A 19,114-nucleotide genomic window follows, 5' to 3' on the forward strand; every position below is an offset into this window, starting at 1 on the left:
GTTCGGGAAGAGCAACACATCCGACATCGTACTGTGGCAGTGTTTACTCTGCTTCAGTCAATCCAGTGTCTTCCAGTTATATCCAGTGGATTTCGAAGTGGCATTATATATAATCTTCTCAGTTTTCATTTTATTATTATTTTTTGTTACTTGAAGACTACAGTACTGTTGTCACTTTTCACAATGGCATTCAGTGATATTTACATTTAAATGCATTTACATAGAACATCTTTTTCATGTTTTTTTCCTCCAATAAAAAACAACAACAACAACAACATTTGTAATTTATTTGCGAACATCATGTATAAAAGTGCATTCTAGCTGAAGCAGACCTGTCAGCTCTCATAAATCTTCACTTTTTAAATGTGGGATTTTTTTTGACAAGTAATGGTTGTTTGTGCGTATGTTTTGCACAATTTTAGCATCATTACATTTCAATTTTGTCATCTTTTTTTTTCTTGAGCAACTTCGTATACAATCTGTTCTTGGCAAAACCCTGCCAATGTCATTTTGAACCCTGACAATGAGACATCCGCAAAGCAGAATTTCCAAGCAGAGTTTAAAATTGATGCGTGTTTGTTTTCATCTGTGTGTATGTGTAAACACAGAGAATCTTTGTGCAGACACTTATTCAGGACTTTACTGTAATATTCAGTGCTTTCTTATGAATAATTCAGATCTTTTGCTTTCCTCCAATAAAAAACAACAACAACAACAACATTTGTAATTTATTTGCGAACATCATGTATAAAAGTGCATTCTAGCTGAAGCAGACCTGTCAGCTCTCATAAATCTTCACTTTTTAAATGTGGGATTTTTTTTTGACAAGTAATGGTTGTTTGTGCATATGTTTTGCACAATTTTAGCATCATTACATTTAAATTTTGTCATCTTTTTTTTTCTTGAGCAACTTCGTATACAATCTGTTCTTGGCAAAACCCTGCCAATGTCATTTTGAACCCTGACAATGAGACATCCGCAAAGCAGAATTTCCAAGCAGAGTTTAAAATTGATGCGTGTTTGTTTTCATCTGTGTGTATGTGTAAACACAGAGAATCTTTGTGCAGACACTTATTCAGGACTTTACTGTAATATTCAGTGCTTTCTTATGAATAATTCAGATCTTTTGCTTTTGTGGATGTATAAACAATTTCCGTACAAATATTAATTTTTCTATTCCCTCGTGTGTTGCCATACCTTTTCATCTGTGTTATTCCGGCCTTGTGTTTCTCATTCCCCCGTGGTGCCATTGTCTTTCACGCTGCCACAAAAATCCGAGTTGAAATCTTGTTCTTTCTCTATCGTAATTAAATGTGATCTGGAATACATGTACAAATATTAATTCTTCTATTCCCTCGTGTGTTGCCATACCTTTTCATCTGTGTTATTCCGGCCTTGTGTTTCTCATTCCCCCGTGTTGCCATTGTCTTTCACGCTGCCACAAAAAATCCGAGTTGAAATCTTGTTCTTTCTCTATCGTAATTAAATGTGATCTGGAATACAGTGAACTTTGCTTTTCGCTTACTGCCAAACACACTTAAGGAATGTTAAATGCTGGCTAAAGAAGCACCGCTCTGTGCTCACACATCAGCTTTTCAGCACTTATTGCTTCAAATTGCATCAATCACTCTCTCCACTGCCTTTTCTCTCTCTGTTCATTTTTCCCTGTCTTCCCTTATTACCTTTCCTCTTTGCCTCTCCCTCCTTACCCTTCACTTTTCATTATTCCAGCTCTTGTTGCCTTTTAATCACTGTCCCACCCAACCCCTCTCCTTCTCGCTCTCTCAGACATTCGCCTGCTCCTCGTCTCCAGACTGCTCACCCTTCTCTTCCCATTCGATATCTTTGTGCTTTTTGCTGGCTTCTACATCTCCTTCTATATCTTCTCCATTTTCCTTGACCCTTTCCCTAAAAAGCTGGGCTAATTTCTGGAATTGTGGGCCCCAATCCTCCAGACCTGATCCCCACACCTCCTTTTCGGCGTCTTTGCCTCCCTCACTGTCCAGGGAGCTGAGGGACCCGGCACGTGAGCCTGTGCCTTCCAGCCCGTACACCTGCACCGAGTCGTACGGCGGCTGCGAGGGGTCGAAGGTCACCTGCGCAAGGCGCAGACGCAGGAACTCGCCAACCCTTAGGGCGAGAGAGTGAGCACCTCCAATGGGCGCTCCTCTTCCGGACTCCTCAGGTGCTGAGGGCCATGCTCCACCATATCCCAGGATGCCCCCAAAAGCTCCCCGGCCCTGGCCGGGGTATGGAAGCAGCTGGGGCGTCATATCCCTCCTGCCCAGCGGGTACCCGGTTATCCCCACCCGTTCGTGCCAGTCTCCCATGAACCCACCACCTTCCGGATATATCCCAGCACTCAGTGGAATGCTGGCCTCTCTCTCGGGCCTTCCCACCACAAATCCGCTGCCCATCTCCAGCCCGCCCCGTCCCAGAGTCCCCGAGTAGTCCCTCTGCTGCTCCCCCTGCAGGATGGTGGCGTAATTGCTGCTGACCGACTGCATTTCTGTGCTTCCATTGGGAGCGTCCGCCACCCCAGGATGGTTGGACTCGGCAGGTCCAGCGCCGCTCCTACTTAGGGAAAGACTGCTCCGCGAGGAGTGCCGCCCAGCTCGGGGCAGCGTGGCGGAGTCACACACCCAACTGCTGGTGGGGCCTGGTCCAGCTACTGAGTCAGAACGGGTCAACACCAGCTCTCGTTCACGGGGAGCCATGTCTGGCTGGACCTGTCGGGGATGGGGAGGAGCAGTAGGGTTAGAGCGGGAGGTAAGGATGAGTTTATTCTTCTGTTATTCAGCAGAGGGACGTGTGTGAAAGAGAGGATTGTTAAGAAAGGGAAGAGAAAGCAGAAGATATTTCACAATGAGCAGGTGAAAACAGTGAAAAATGTGATAACAATGAAGTGAGACAGTAAAGTGTTAGTGAGTAGAGGAAGTGGCAAAGTCAGACAGATGGAGAGGGAGAAACAGTTGACAATAGCTGAACCAGGTTAATTGAGCTCTAAAAAGAGCTAATGCTGCACTGTGAAATGAGGATGAGGAGAAAGAGAGACAATATGTGAAAATACATCTTCATCGTCAACCTGTTCTGCACCTACGAGAAAAAAAACTTGCAAAAACTAACCTACCAGCTATCTAGGGATGTGCTAAACAACATATTTTCACACATAGGATGTGTTCTCCTCACTTTTAATAAATAAAAAATGTGTCTCTTTCAGTGGGTAAATATAGGTGCTTTTCCACTGCATGGTTCGGCTCGCTTCTGGAGGGTTTTCCACTGTGTACAGTACCTGGTACCTGGTACTTTTTTCAGTACCACCTCAGCTGAGGTTCCAAGCGAGCTGTACCGTTACCAAAATGTGACGTGTAAATCCTGCTGATCACTAATTGAACTTGTGACACAAGACACTAGACCTGCTAGATTAAATCAGCACAGCCAGCGAGGATTTTTTTGAACGAATGCAACAGTTTCGAACGAGTTTCGCACCTTTTTTTAAACAACAAAATAATGGCTGTTTCGTGGTCTGTTGAGGAAGTACAGACGTTCCTCTCGTTGATAGCCGAGGAGCGGATTCACAAGAGCTTGATGGGACGACATGGAATGAAAATGTTTTATCGACATGTCTATAATCCCGCCCACTCTACACTCTTAAAAATAAAGGTGCTTCAAAAGGTTCTTCAAGCGATGCCATAGAAGAACCATTTTTGGTTCCACAAAGAACCATTCAGTCAAAGGTTCTTTAAAGAACCATCTCTTTCTTACCTTTTTGTAATCTGAAGAAGCGCCATATGTCTGCATTGTGTATTTCAATGTGAATATGTTTAAAATCGGACATTAAAATTCACTAGAATTCACATCACTGCATGATGGTATGCATGAATTTCCATGACAGCAAGTAACTTGCAACAATATTTTTGATTGTACAATTTTTTAATTACACATGGCTTTCTGCAGTGTAATTTTCTTTTTAAATTCACGCTTTTTCAGTTAAAACTGGATCTCCGTGTGACAACTGTCCCAGAGAAACACAAATCGTGAAATTAATATCAATATCAAATGCAAAATTGTTTCCCAGTCTCCAGTTCAATGAATGTTTATTAGACATAATACATTAATACTGATTCGATGCTGTCGGAGTGTGACTGAGAAGCGAGTCTTTGAATTAAAATTAGCCATACACTTTCTTTTTTTATTAGGCTCTGTGTTCACATTCGGTTTACTAAAGCTGTTTAACTTATCCAGCCAAAAGCAACGATAGGTTTTCTAATTGCCTTGTCAGTATTGCTGTTTGTTTGAAAGTCCATTAATTATTAAACAATAATGTATGATTTAAAGGTCTCTGGAGAATTAAATAAATCAATTTAATTAGCTCCCTTTGGTTTTACCCCAAATACTGGCTATAAAAGCAACTTTGTGATTCTGAACATGGTGATTCTAAGCTTCTTAAATAAATAATAAAGTATGTTGTTTTACCCAATCCAGATCTTGGCTTTGACTCTGACTCTGCTGGGCATGACTGCTTGCATCGTCCTTTGAGTCATTCTTCCTTGGCGTTCCTCCCTCAGATGTGGTGGCTCCATCCTGAGATGCTGTCCCTTCTTTAGAACCATGACTGGCCTCTGCTGTTGGCACATAAATAGCCCCGGGCTCCAGAGGTCCAACCACAGCTGCCTGGTTTTGAATGACTAGAGAATGGTCTGGTTGATTCCCAGGTAAGCGGTAAACCAACTCAGATATGCCAGGCTCATAGGGGCCCTGTGAGCGACGCAGCACTGGGAGGGTGTGGGTGCTGTAGCAAAACCGCCCATATAGAGGGGCTCCTTGACTGGCGTACTGCCCGGGGTCCATCGCTCCAGCCTGAGCCCAGCTGCTATACATCCGAGACTTGTCCTGACCGTGTTGTGAATAACGTCTGAGGGAACACAGAATTTATCATGAAAGGAATTTTTTTATGCAGATACAATCAAATAGAAAATAAATGGCAGCACCACAAAAGTAGTCCATATGACTTGTGCGGGATATTTCAAATCTTGTGAAGACATACAATAGCTTTGTATTAGAAACAGACCAAAATACTAAGGTTATTCACATGAAATCTTCCCATCTGCCATGGCTTTCATGAGTCATGAAAAATGACAGATTGTGATAGTTGCTTTTTTTTCTTTTTTTTCGTAATATTGTTTAATTATGTTTTACCTGTATGTTTTTCTCGAGTTTGTGTGCAGCCTCAGGAGAGGTAATGTGATAAATGTGATAAAGTCACAGGTGTTTCAGATGATGTGGTCTGCTGGGAGCTCACACTCTTCAGGCCTACTTCTGCTTTTGTTTGCTGTGTGCCTTTGATTTGCGCTTTTGATTTAAACGGATTAAACTGATTTATTTCTCTAAAAACAAAACCAATGTGAAAATTAAATGTGAAAACTTACCAATTCTTTGTAACATTTCAACATAAAATAAACAATGATCAACTCATCATTCATCATAGACAATGGAATTATTACATTCCAAAAGAAGTACAGTGGCTAAAAGGCTGCAATTTATTAAAATAAATCACTATAAATACGATTTTCATGGTTTTTAAGGGTTTTGCAGAAGATTTAAGGCAGAATTAAAAGTAGGGATGCACAATTTGGAGCAAAAAAAAAGTTATTTTTCTGATAAAAATTGTAATGGTTTCTTAAACAGCTCCAGGTTTGCTGTGCTTGTTTGTAGGGCTGCATTTGTCCAAAAATGTTGTGATTATATATCAATATGACTATAAAATATAATAATCCTATTTATTATTATTATTAATAATTATTATTTAAGAAAAATATTATAATAATATTAACAACAGTTTTATTTTACAGTACAGCTACAAAATTACAATACCAACATTTATGGCTGTCTTAATGTATTTTCAAATGTTAAAACTTAAATTGTGTAGTATGGAAAAGAACAGTCAGGACATTCCGTTCAACATCTCCTTTTGTGTTCCATGGGATGAAAAACAAAACATACAGACTTCAAACAGCATGAGTAAATTATGCCAGAATTCATTTCTGGGTGAACTAGCCTTTTAAGTGCATTGAGCACTTCTTTATTAATGTGCAGGAAACATGAGTTGATGTAACAGATGTAGCCGATGTAATCTTTCATCAGATGCGCCCTGCTGAGCACCACTCACATGTTCCTGCTGTCCAGGGTGCGGTACCCCCTGCGTGCGTTATGTGGGGCGCTCTGCAGTGCTGTGATGTCAAACGCAGCTGTGTCAGCCTCACCCCCTCCTTCATCATCATACGTGATGATATTCTCTCTTACATCATCCTCCTCTAAAGGCGAGAGCGAGTCCCTTTTCTGCCTGCGCAGGGACAGAGACAAAGCACTGACAGCTAGAGAAAGAAAAGAGAAAGAAAGAGGGAAAGAAAACAGTGAGAGATGAAGAGAAAAAGAGTAAGCGTTTTATGATGCCATTTATAAAAAGGGAGGACGTGTGTGTTTGTGCTGGGTGACAAATTTTTGTAATAAAATTGCAGGGTGCTACAGAAAGACAGATACTCAATAGACACATTAGAGCAGCTGGGAAACTAACACTTACACAGAATGATGCCCCACAATTACATTTATTACACAGCTCTAGGGAATTCTTGATTCTGATTGGTCAATCGTTGCATCCAGTGGTCTAACGGTTTCCTAATATTCACCGTCGTCAATGACAATGTTGTATATAAGAGCGTTCATCCAAGTGACCTAAACAGGCACTACTTTCATGGACTTGCGCTCTCTCATTTGATATAAACACAATTGCCGCCATTTTATCTTATCTCAGATGACTTCAGTATAAATACTGTATTACTGTAATATTGTTAAAGTGTTCTTCTTGTTGCAAAGCCTATTGTTTTGTACACCGTAGCGGTATATTTATTTTTCTTTACTGATTTCTTACTATAGAGGCCAGTGTTTTTTTATTATTTCTATACTAATATAGTATTTACTTATATTTTGAAACTTTTATTTAAATATATTTTTTATTATTTAGTTTTACTAATTTTGGATCTTCAGCTTATTTTATTTCAGTTAGTTGCCAAAGCAACATTTCTCATTTTCATTGCAGTTTTTATTTTATTTCAATTACAATGATTATTTTAATACCTTTAGTTTCAATTTAACAATAACAACACAGATAAAGGTAAAATTACAAAACAAAAGCTCTGAGTCTTGGTCCTGATCACACTGTCACTGCAATAATGATATTCTGACTGTAAATTACCATTACCATTTGGAAATTGCACTAAACTTACCCAAAAGAGTGGCCACACAGGCTAAAATGGCCAGCAGGGCGGCAGTGCTGAGTCCAGGGGAGGGCAAAGAGGAGTGCTGGGGCAAACAAACCGTCTCTCTGTCCCACTCTGCCTCACTTTGCTTCTCTTTCTCTCCGGCCCGGGCTCCTCCCCTCAGACAGGGACATACGGACACTGTGACTGTCCCCGTGCTGGTCAAGCCAGAGACCCCGTCCCTCAGGACCAGCGGGACGTAGAGAGTGAGGGAGGATGAAGTAGAGCGAGACAGTGTCTGCAAAGGTGACGCCAACACCAAACTAGCAGTGGGGCCTAGAAAATTAGAATAATAGCAAAGAAATGGAGATACACAGGAAAAAAGGGGGGCTTTTAGATCAAATTGAACTCGATGGAACTTTAATTTAATTGAACTCAATCGAGTGCAGTTTAATTCCATTGCTGCTCGTAGATGTCAAACGCAGCTGTGTCAGCCTCACCCCCTCCTTCATCATCATACGTGATGATATTCTCTCTTACATCATCCTCCTCTAAAGGCGAGAGCGAGTCCCTTTTCTGCCTGCGCAGGGACAGAGACAAAGCACTGACAGCTAGAGAAAGAAAAGAGAAAGAAAGAGGGAAAGAAAACAGTGAGAGATGAAGAGAAAAAGAGTAAGCGTTTTATGATGCCATTTATAAAAAGGGAGGACGTGTATGTTTGTGTTGGGTGACAAATTTTTGCAATAAAATTGCATGGTGCTACAGAAAGGCAGGTACTCAATAGACACATTAGAGCAGCTGGCAAACTAACACTTACACAGACTGATGCCCCATAATTACACATTTATTACACAGCTCTAGGGAATTCTTGATTCTGATTGGTCAATCGTTGCATCCAGTGGTCTGACGGTTTCCTAATATTCACCGTCGTCAATGACAATGTTGTATATAAGAGCGTTCATCCAAGTGACCTAAACAGGCACTACTTTCATGGACTTGCGCTCTCTCATTTGATATAAACACAATTGCCGCCATTTTATCTTATCTCAGATGACTTCAGTATAAATACTGTATTACTGTAATATTGTTAAAGTGTTCTTCTTGTTGCAAAGCCTATTGTTTTGTACACCGTAGCGGTATATTTATTTTTCTTTACTGATTTCTTACTATAGAGGCCAGTGTTTTTTTATTATTTCTATACTAATATAGTATTTACTTATATTTTGAAACTTTTATTTAAATATATTTTTTATTATTTAGTTTTACTAATTTTGGATCTTCAGCTTATTTTATTTCAGTTAGTTGCCAAAGCAACATTTCTCATTTTCATTGCAGTTTTTATTTTATTTCAATTACAATGATTATTTTAATACCTTTAGTTTCAATTTAACAATAACAACACAGATAAAGGTAAAATTACAAAACAAAAGCTCTGAGTCTTGGTCCTGATCACACTGTCACTGCAATAATGATATTCTGACTGTAAATTACCATTACCATTTGGAAATTGCACTAAACTTACCCAAAAGAGTGGCCACACAGGCTAAAATGGCCAGCAGGGCGGCAGTGCTGAGTCCAGGGGAGGGCAAAGAGGAGTGCTGGGGCAAACAAACCGTCTCTCTGTCCCACTCTGCCTCACTTTGCTTCTCTTTCTCTCCGGCCCGGGCGCCTCCCCTCAGACAGGGACATACGGACACTGTGACTGTCCCCGTGCTGGTCAAGCCAGAGACCCCGTCCCTCAGGACCAGCGGGACGTAGAGAGTGAGGGAGGATGAAGTAGAGCGAGACAGTGTCTGCAAAGGTGACGCCAACACCAAACTAGCAGTGGGGCCTAGAAAATTAGAATAATAGCAAAGAAATGGAGATACACAGGAAAAAAGGGGGGCTTTTAGATCAAATTGAACTCGATGGAACTTTAATTTAATTGAACTCAATCGAGTGCAGTTTAATTCCATTGCTGCTCGTATAACATTTGTACAGACCAGTGAGTCCAAATGCAGCATGAATGCCAGAGCACATTTTGTCTGTGTGTGCCGGGAGAAGATAGATGTGGCAGAGAAGCAAAAGCAAACAATAGGGAAAACAAAGGAACAAGGCACAAAGCAGCCACACAATGCGGTTGCAGACACAGACTAACGGATCAAGAGAGATGCCGATGCTCATGGCTGGGTGGGAGAAACAAATTGTGGAAGAGACTGCAAACCTCCACTCTCCCTGATGCTGAAGTTGAGGGCAATGTTGGAGTCCGGAGGGATGTTGAAATGGACGGTGCTGTCATTTCCTCCCTCGTCTCTATCAATCGCCCGCAACACCTGCACCACCTGAGAAAATGAGATAGGAGAAAGATGGAGAGAGAAAAACAAAATAAGGGGCAGAGCCAAAAGGGAGGAAGGGGAGAAAGAGAAGGAGAGCAAAAGAATAATGGAGAGAGAGAGGAGAGATTCATAAAAAAAAAAAACGACAATCAATCGTTGCATCCAGTGGTCTAACGGTTTCCTAATATTCACCGTCGTCAATGACAATGTTGTATATAAGAGCGTTCATCCAAGTGACCTAAACAGGCACTACTTTCATGGACTTGCCATCTCATTTGATATAAACACAATTGACGCCATTTTATCTTATCTCAGATGACTTCAGTATAAATACTGTATTACTGTAATACATTTTAATCTCAGATATCAGCATTAACCTCACGAGCACCTTTGCAAATAGGTAGCTAGAGACTGATTAGCCCACACCGCGCAGTCAAACAATAATTAACTCTGACCGAGTAGCGAGCCTTGGGGAACACCCAAACATAGACACAGCTTTAGCATGTGCTCTAAAAATGAGGCGCCGACTCCAGAGATCCACTTAAACTACAAATAATCACTTGATGGGTCTGTTTTTGCAATGCTCCCCCCACACATTAGGGAAAAAGTTCAAACAAAAATGGGCCGTTTGATGCAGATCAGAGCTGTGGGTTAGGCAGTTCTGCTGAGGCATTAAAAAAGTTTTTTTTGTCTGTGATTTCAGAGCTGCACGGTGATAATGTCAAGTCACATTAGTAGTTTTCATAGTGGGTCACCAAACTTTCCTCTCCATAATGTGACTTGCAGTAAGAAGTTATGCAAGCTTCCAGTAAGACCTTCCAGCATTCAGTAAGACCTTTTCTCCAAAGGAAATTACACTGTGCCCTAACAAGATAAATCAAAAAAGGGACCTCTTCTGTCTCAATGAGAGTTTTTGTCATAACCAGCTGCAATCACAAGCAACCAGTAAGACAACAGTTTGTTGGTCATTTGGTTGATAGGTCTGCTACATTGTATCTAGTTGCACCACTCACATTGAAATTTACACTAAATATACAATATCGTTAAAAAGTTTAGGAGTCAGATTTTTTTAAGGAATTGCTTTTGTTCAGCAAGGATGCATTAAAATGACAAATGTGACGGTACAAATGTTTATAATGTTGCAAAATATTTCTATTTCAAATTTTCAACATTGATAATAATAACCCCAAATCAACATATTAGAATGATTTCTGAAGAATCACGTGACACTGATGATTGAAGAAATGGCTGCTTAAAATACAGCTGTCACAGGAATACATTTTAAAATATGCTAAAATAGAAAACAATTTAAAAATGTACAAATCCCACTGATAAAGCACCACTGAATCATTAAAATACAAACTATGTGTTCTTAGTTGTATGCTCTTCAGCTGCAGCACGTTGCGAGTGAAAGAGTTTGCAAAATGAGACACATCGTTCTGATTGGCTGCAATTTGTTGTTTGTTTAATTGTTTCAAGCCACATCCTTTTTTGCATTCAATATGAACAGACAAATCAGACTGATATCAAACTTAAAGTGCATGTAAACCCATCCAATGTTGCTCCAGGACCAACAAGGTTAATAATAATGCTGATCCAAGACCTACTAATCCTAACTGGGGAAATCACAATAAGTTTTCATTTGACCATAAGCTGTGTAGACAGCGGAATGATGAAGACAGGAGAAAGGACACAAGCTATGACAGCTTCACAGCTGCATGCCACCCAATTAAGAGTTAAAGAAAAGACATGAGTCAGACAAGGGGGAAAAACACTACAGAATCATGGCAAGACAGGCACTCGAAATGAATGAGAGAACTGGAATGAGAGGCAAAATGGATGGAAAGCCAACAGACCAAAAGATGAGCAAATTATAATGTATATCTATAGAGGAGATGAGAACGCGTGAAGCATCCTGTAAATGAGAACAGCAGTGATTCAGTTGCAGGGTAACGGCAGAACTAATCAATCAGCGTGCAGGCTGTATAAATGGACACATTCACAGATGTGCACAAAAAAAAAAGACTGGAGCGTGAGTCAGTGAGTCTAAAGGGCTGAAGATCTGAGAAAAGGTAATTAATCACCCATAATTCATCTGTGACAATTACCTAATTGCAGAGCTTAACAAAAGGACTCTCATTAGAGCACTTCCTGTGCTTTTACATTCTGGTGGAGTAACAAATGAACTAGTCATTGGAGACAAGTATGACCTTCCTTGCATCCATTATAACATGTGGCTTGTTCTCTCACCTGTCCCTTGGAGGCCGAGTCACACATGGCCGTGGTGTACTGCCTGTCCAACTCGGGTGCATTGTCATTTAAATCCAATGTTTCTACAGCAACCACCACCCTAGACACCTGGCTGGGGTTATCTGAGGAAGTTGAGAGAGCAGAAAAAGGATGTCACCAAAAATACACACGCACAACACAGCTTGAGACATGCTCGCCTTGAGTCTCGGCCACTGAAGGTAAACTGTCCTCTTGTAAAGTTTATCACACACTTCCATGTGCACGTTTTAATGAGAAATCATATGCTGAATGGCGACATTTTTTACACAATCATGCTCTTTTCCCAAACCTAGTGAGCTGCCTAGCATTTGCTGTAATACATCACACATGAAAACATTTCAAGTAGTTACAATATAGCAGACTACTGTACTTTTTCCCATGTAGATTTTAGTGCAATTATCTACTTCCCCTGATGGGCAAATGGTCAGAATGCTAGGTAGCAGTAGCATGGCACCTCACTAGGTTTTGTAAAAGAGAGTTTCGCAAAGATTTCAACAGCCTCTCTTCATATTCTAGACGAATGGCTTGTCGTGACAAACAAATAGCTTTCAGGAGCTTTTAATTCAGAATAGTTTTCAGTTGGCATATTGGTACAGTTTAGGTTGCACTGGAAAACAAATTTAATGGACTGGTGTGAGCCTAAAGAGAAATTGAAGCATTCTGTCTCTCTCATTATAATTCAGTCCCACACACTTGCCTGTGGTTTGGACTGTTTTCACACAAATGTTTTGGACTGGATCCACACATACACATAGAGCTGTGACATGATGTTGTGGATTAGTGCCCACTGCTTCACATTACTGGGAAAAGGCTTCGCCTACAATAGCCATCAGGCCTCCCTGAAGCTGCTTAGACCTACTTTCCATACTGTAACACAGCACCATAGATTCTCTAGTAACATGCCATCTCCCCTGAGCAGTACAAATTCAATGTATGTTTAAAGCATTTAATCCATGCATACATAATAAATAAATAATAAAAAACACAAATCCATTACATTTTAGCCATTGATATTGCAACCTTATAAACTAGACAGTTTCGAGAGAAGAGGACTTGATGTAAAGGTTGTGATCAGCAATGTTGCAAACTGAATTTGAACTTGTTAGCATCACTATATTTACTAGTAGACATGGGGGCATGAACATTTTCAACCAGTATTAAGCATCCTCGACATAATGATCAGAATGCCATACTGCTGATGTCCAAGTCAGTGTACCTTAGGGAGTTATGAACTATAAATTGCAATGCTAACATTTTCCAGTAGTGACAGTAGCTCTGCAATTTTCAAAATAGTGCAGCTTTTCCAGTAACAAGCTACTTTTGAAACACGCTGTGGGTGTAGCGTGACAAATAACTGTTTTTAATGTCACATTATATTGTGCACACAGCCGAGCAAACTGAGGCATTAATCTAACGTGCTCTCCTGAACTGTATTCTCTCTTAAATGTAACAACGTTGGAAAGTCTGAGTTTTCATTTTAGTGATTTAAACTTAAGCATATGTAAAATACTTAAATATATGAAATTATTTCTCAATAAAAAGAGGCAGTGATTTCTGCACAAAGACATGATTTGATGATTTGTTTCTTTTCAAACGGGTTCATTTCCACTATCCAAATAAACCGTTTCAAAAAGAAATGATTCACTGATTCATGCCTGTGTGCAGCAGTGTTGTTAGTGTTAACTAAAAAAAAATTTTGTTAAATGAAATAAAATGAAACGTAAATATTAGACAAAAAACATTCAAATTAAAATTATGAAATGTTGCCTTGGCAATTAACTGAATCAAACTGAAAGCAAATTAAAGCTACATAGAATATTAAAAAGAGACAAAATTACAAAAACTACAATTAAAAGGAAACCTGAAAAGAAACTCGAATTCTAAATATTAATAAATACTAAAATAGTATATAAAAATACTAAAATAAAACTGATGTGCAGAAGTCACTGCCCTTTTTGTTAGATCTATTTAGATATATTCTATAGAATATATCTAATTTAGATACATTTAGCAATATTATAGTAATATTTAGCTATATTCTATTTTTGTTATTGTATTAAACTATGTGATAATACTCTCACCCTAATCAAAACATACTCATTCAATGATTCAGAAACTTCTGAGCTCTGATTAAATTATATAACTGGAAAACTATATATGGATATTCATCCAATTATATTAATTATATTATTATTTAGCTTCCATATAGTTAGCTACTTTTATTTGTAGCTTGTGATATAGATCACTACTTCCCTAAAAGTGTGACTCTGTGTATGTACCTCTCTGTGTGGCAATGATGGTTATATTGTGCCACTGCTCGTGCTCACGGTCCAGCTCGGTCACCGTAGTGATGAGTCCGGTGTCTGGAGTGATGCGGAACAGAGCTTCTGGGTCAGACTGAGGATCGATGGAGAACCTGAGGGAGACAGAAGATAAAAAAGACAAATGGAGAGGGAGAACACAAGAGGTGAGCAGATGCATGAAGCCCCAGCTCATCAGAAAATCTGTCATTCAGGAGCTGCTTTAAGCCAAGGAGCGGAAAACAAAAGAGCCGTGATTGGCAAAGTAAGAATCCTCAGATCCCTAACTACTGTTAAAATAACTATAGCTCACTGGGATGAATATTGATCATTCCATGTGGAAACACGCCTTGTAACAAGAATACCCTAATCTCTGTGATAATGTTTTGAAGTGTTTTAACATAAGACACAGAATAGCATACAACCATAATTAATTAATGGCAACATGGCTCTGTTCCAAAACCTAATAAGCTGCCTACCCAGACGGCTGCTTTAAGCATCCCAGGCACGTTCCTGATGCGAAGGCTGTTCCAAACAACAGGCAGCAAAATTATGCTGCCTTTTTAGATTCCTCTCTAGAGCCAAATTCTAAAGCAGCATGTATTTCCACTGTTAATAACTGTGAATTTAGCAGTTTTTTTTAATTTACATTTTTTTTTAATTGTAATGTACATTTAAGACACTATACTTTGTGATTTATTACATTAGCATTGATTAATTAGTTAACGCTGCTGTGTGAGTGTTTCTCTCCACTGACCAATGAGATCCATCTCTTAACATTTTGTCATTTTTTTGGAAAGCCATATGTGGAAATGGTGTGTGGACTTTTTCTTTTGAAATACACACACACACACACACACACATATACATTTATTACACGGCTCTGTGGAATACTTGATTCTGATTGGTTAGTCGCGACATTCCGAGGTATGTTATCCCTTGTTATTACACGACTGTGGAATACTTGATTCTGATTGGTTAGTCGCGACATTCCGAGGTATGTTATCCCTTGTTATTACACGACTGTGGAATACTTGATTCTGATTGGTCAGTCGCGACATCCCTCAATAACAACCGGTAAAAGCTGGGCTGCGTTCAGCGCCGACAAAAAACGGTGCAAAACGTGTTTTAAACGGAAACAGTGGTGCGTTGAACACCCTGTGATCACCCTGCTGATCACTGTTGTTGTGCTATGTTATTGTAATATTTACCATTATATAATCAGAGGAGTATAGAAAAGTTTATGAAAGTGCCACTCCATAATACAATAGCAAAATATATAAATATGTATAGTATTTTTATGTTACATTAATCAGTGTCTAGCACACCTTCCTAAGGAAAGGATATGGACCAGAACACATTGCAATTACTAAATGATATTTAGAGAGACTTAAAGAAGTTCCAGATCTATACTTTAGTAATCTATAATCTATTATTTTAGTTATTTTGCCTTTAATGTAAATAAACATGTGCAAACAATATACTTGCTCTTGTGAATTTATTTGGACGTTAATTACATTGTGCAGCTGTCTCTTTAATACCGCGTGGTTTATATACATGCTGCTGCTGATTGGGCTGACATTTTTGACACACCCACCAAACAAGAGAAAACGTATCTCAAACCCTGTTGCACACCGTTTCCAGGAAACATGTCGTTCAAAACGGAAACCGTAGCAAAACGGTGCACACCGGTTTGAGCTTGAACTTGCCCCTGATAACACAGGCTCATCCGGGTACCTGAAGTCGGCATTGTACTCTTGCTAGGAACAGTTTTTCTTGGTGGAAGCTTTGCGTTTGGTTAGCTAATAAGTTTTTAAAACTCGATTCAATATTATGTGTACAATTATTTAATTACGTCATCCTGGTATCGCGGACCCGCTCTCTCGTTTCATACAAACGCAGCTGCTGCCATTTTGCGACGATTGTTTTGTACACTGTAATGGATTAAAAGAGAACTAACAAACTGGTAAGATTTTAAAACAGTTTTGTCTTAAATCAATATATTTTATTGCCTTAATTATTTATGTGGTGAAATTGTGTAAAAAGTGGTATGACTGCACCGTATCCCTTAATGACTATCTAGTTTGAACCTGCCACTTGCTCGCAACTGTTGTCTTAACGGAAGCTTTGCGATCAAATATTTCAACTCAACATTTTTGAGCTTGAACTTGCCCCTGATAACACAGGCTCATCCGGGTACCTGAAGTCGGCATTGTACTCTTGCTAGGAACAGTTTTTCTTGGTGGAAGCTTTGCGTTTGGTTAGCTAATAAGTTTTTAAAACTCGATTCAATATTATGTGTACAATTATTTAATTACGTCATCCTGGTATCGCGGACCCGCTCTCTCGTTTCATACAAACGCAGCTGCTGCCATTTTGCGACGATTGTTTTGTACACTGTAATGGATTAAAAGAGAACTAACAAACTGGTAAGATTTTAAAACAGTTTTGTCTTAAATCAATATATTTTATTGCCTTAATTATTTATGTGGTGAAATTGTGTAAAAAGTGGTATGACTGCACCGTATCCCTTAATGACTATCTAGTTTGAACCTGCCACTTGCTCGCAACTGTTGTCTTAACGGAAGCTTTGCGATCAAATATTTCAACTCAACATTTTGTGTCTAATTATATACTTATGTGGCAAGAAGCCGTGTAATAAGCAGTGTGTCGGGGTTTATTCTGCGATAACAACTGGCTGGATGTACATTATCCCTTACATATCTGTTGTAGTTTACATTCACCACTATAGCAGGGTTATTATAGTAAACTAAAATCATTAAAAAAATTAACTGAAATAAAATCAAATATTAAAAAAGTATTATTTCTGCTAGTTGCCAATGAAACAATTTCTAATTTTAATTTAGTTTAATTTGATGTACTAAAATAACTAAAACTGAAATAATGATGAATTAGAACTATATATACACGTTTAAAAACAAATAAATAAATAAAAATGCACAACAAAATGACCAAAACATTGACTAAAATGAAAATGGAAAATATAATAATTATATATAAATAAAATAAAAAATATAGAAAAGATATAAATAAAATATAAAATATATAGAAAAAAACTAATTAAAAAATATTAATAATAATAGTATCTCAGTGATACTAAAATAACACTGCTCTATAGAAGTTTACCAAATTATGATAACTTCTGCTTCTGAGAACCCCGAAAATGTGGAAAAGGGTCCATGAGCTCAGCGAATATTTTCATTCAAGATGGTGCATGAAGTCATTTTATTCCGAACATAAAAGTTTTGATAAATACTTTAAACTACACATTCAGTTTAGTGAAAGAATGCAGTCTGTACCTGATGTTGTTTGTGAGCCCCGTATCTGGGTCCACGGCACTGACCCGTCCCACTGTGCAGGCCGGGGGGCAGTTCTCAGACACATCCATTCTGTAACGTGTCCGTGAGAAACGAGGGGGTTCATCTGCATCCAGCACGGCCACTCTGATCGAAGCACGATCTTTAAAAGGCCCACGCCGAAGGAACCGAGGGTCCACGATGGGGTTCAGAACCTCCACTGAGAAAGAGTAGGAGCTACGGCTCTCATAGTCCACTGCCTGTAAACCAAACAAAAACATGAGTATGAAACATAAACGTAACGACAAGACCGAAATTCTCATACTGCCCACATGAACACCCCAACTGAACATTATCACACTGACCACATATCACAGCTCATACCACAACCACAACCTATAGAATCTATGTACAGGAAAATAAAAAAATAAAATCTATTTACTTTCTATAAGATGCAAAAATGTGATGGAACTTAATGACATGATAGACTGTTCTTGGAGCGAAGCAAGAAAGAAACCCATCTGCTATGATAATAATACCTAATCAAATCGTTATATGTTTTTGGTGATGTTGTTGCTTGTGTTTGCAATATATGCTCCAACTATTGCATGACCTGAAAAGACTGTAAAATTACAGTGGATAAGCCAGTTTGCTATGAGGGTGGAAAATGTGGTGCCGATGGATCTTTGACATCCAGTTTAAATGTGAAGTGAGCAGTAAATTAAAGTGGATCGCTCTGACTATAATCAATGAAGCTGTCTATACCACAAGCTAGTTTTGTTGAGCTGCTTTCTGTAATAATCCATGCCCAGGGCATGTCAACCTCACACTCCATCCCTGCCGACATTGACTTTGCTTTTAATTTGAACTACAAGCCACTGTATGGTATTCCAAGAATAGCACATTCTGACAGACTTTAATTACTGTTTTTTTCATTATTATTATCAGTCTCTTCAAATGCAATCACGTTCTCTGATGAGGTTGGCCATGATAATGGCAGGATCAGGGCCCAGAATTTATTGTATTGTGACGAGTCATGGGATCTGGATCTGGCACTGGGAGGGTTGTGTGTGAAGCTGGCACACCAGGAATGAGTAATGGGCTGGTTTTGGCAAGAGTAGCTGGACTGGGGCTCAAGGAAGTCAGAAATGACTGACTCATTACGACGGTCACTTTTGTTACTTAATTTATCTACACACACACACACACACACACATTCATACACACTTGCCCACTCTCTCCCTAATGCAAGACCACGTGGCGGTTGGAAGGAGTCAGTGGGGCACACATCGGTTTCCTCTGACAAGCCGAAGGACAGACTGAAATTAGTGAATTCTGAAATGAATGAAACTGTGCTGACTGGAGGACAACAGGTCACTGTGGTCACTACAAATCTCTGCCACTTTCACAGAGATCACATCAGAGTTGGACTCTTCATCTTAAGGACTCTCATAAACATGGTCTGGGATTCATCACTTGGTATCTTGGCCTGGGTCTCAAAACTACAGGCAATGATCTTAGATTGTGGTCAAGAGACCTCAAGAAGTCATTCATAGAGCTGATTAACTCGCTTGTAGGTCACTGAAGTGTCCAAAGAATTAGCAGAAAAAAGAAAGTCAAACAGGTCCCAAGTTACA

The 19,114-nt window shown here is 39.3% G+C and overlaps 1 protein-coding gene across 1 annotated transcript; it reads right to left on the bottom strand.

The window, feature by feature from the left end:
- Window positions 1–1,386: 1,386 nt before the first annotated feature.
- Window positions 1,387–17,811, bottom strand: LOC107567549 (uncharacterized). The gene is made up of 11 exons (XM_016253234.1): window positions 17,803–17,811; window positions 17,481–17,737; window positions 14,140–14,276; window positions 11,822–11,943; window positions 9,460–9,577; window positions 8,779–9,087; window positions 7,757–7,867; window positions 7,284–7,646; window positions 6,170–6,374; window positions 4,477–4,915; window positions 1,387–2,789 (listed from the first exon to the last, which is right to left on the bottom strand). Exons 1-11 carry the CDS (start codon window positions 17,809–17,811, stop codon window positions 1,785–1,787), a joined length of 3,075 nt encoding a protein of 1,024 aa, XP_016108720.1. The 3' UTR covers window positions 1,387–1,784.
- Window positions 17,812–19,114: the final 1,303 nt, after the last annotated feature.

This window comes from Sinocyclocheilus grahami, unplaced genomic scaffold (assembly GCF_001515645.1).
Source record: "Sinocyclocheilus grahami isolate Dianchi unplaced genomic scaffold, SAMN03320097.WGS_v1.1 scaffold1168.1, whole genome shotgun sequence".
In the NCBI taxonomy this organism is placed as follows: Eukaryota; Metazoa; Chordata; class Actinopteri; order Cypriniformes; family Cyprinidae; genus Sinocyclocheilus; species Sinocyclocheilus grahami.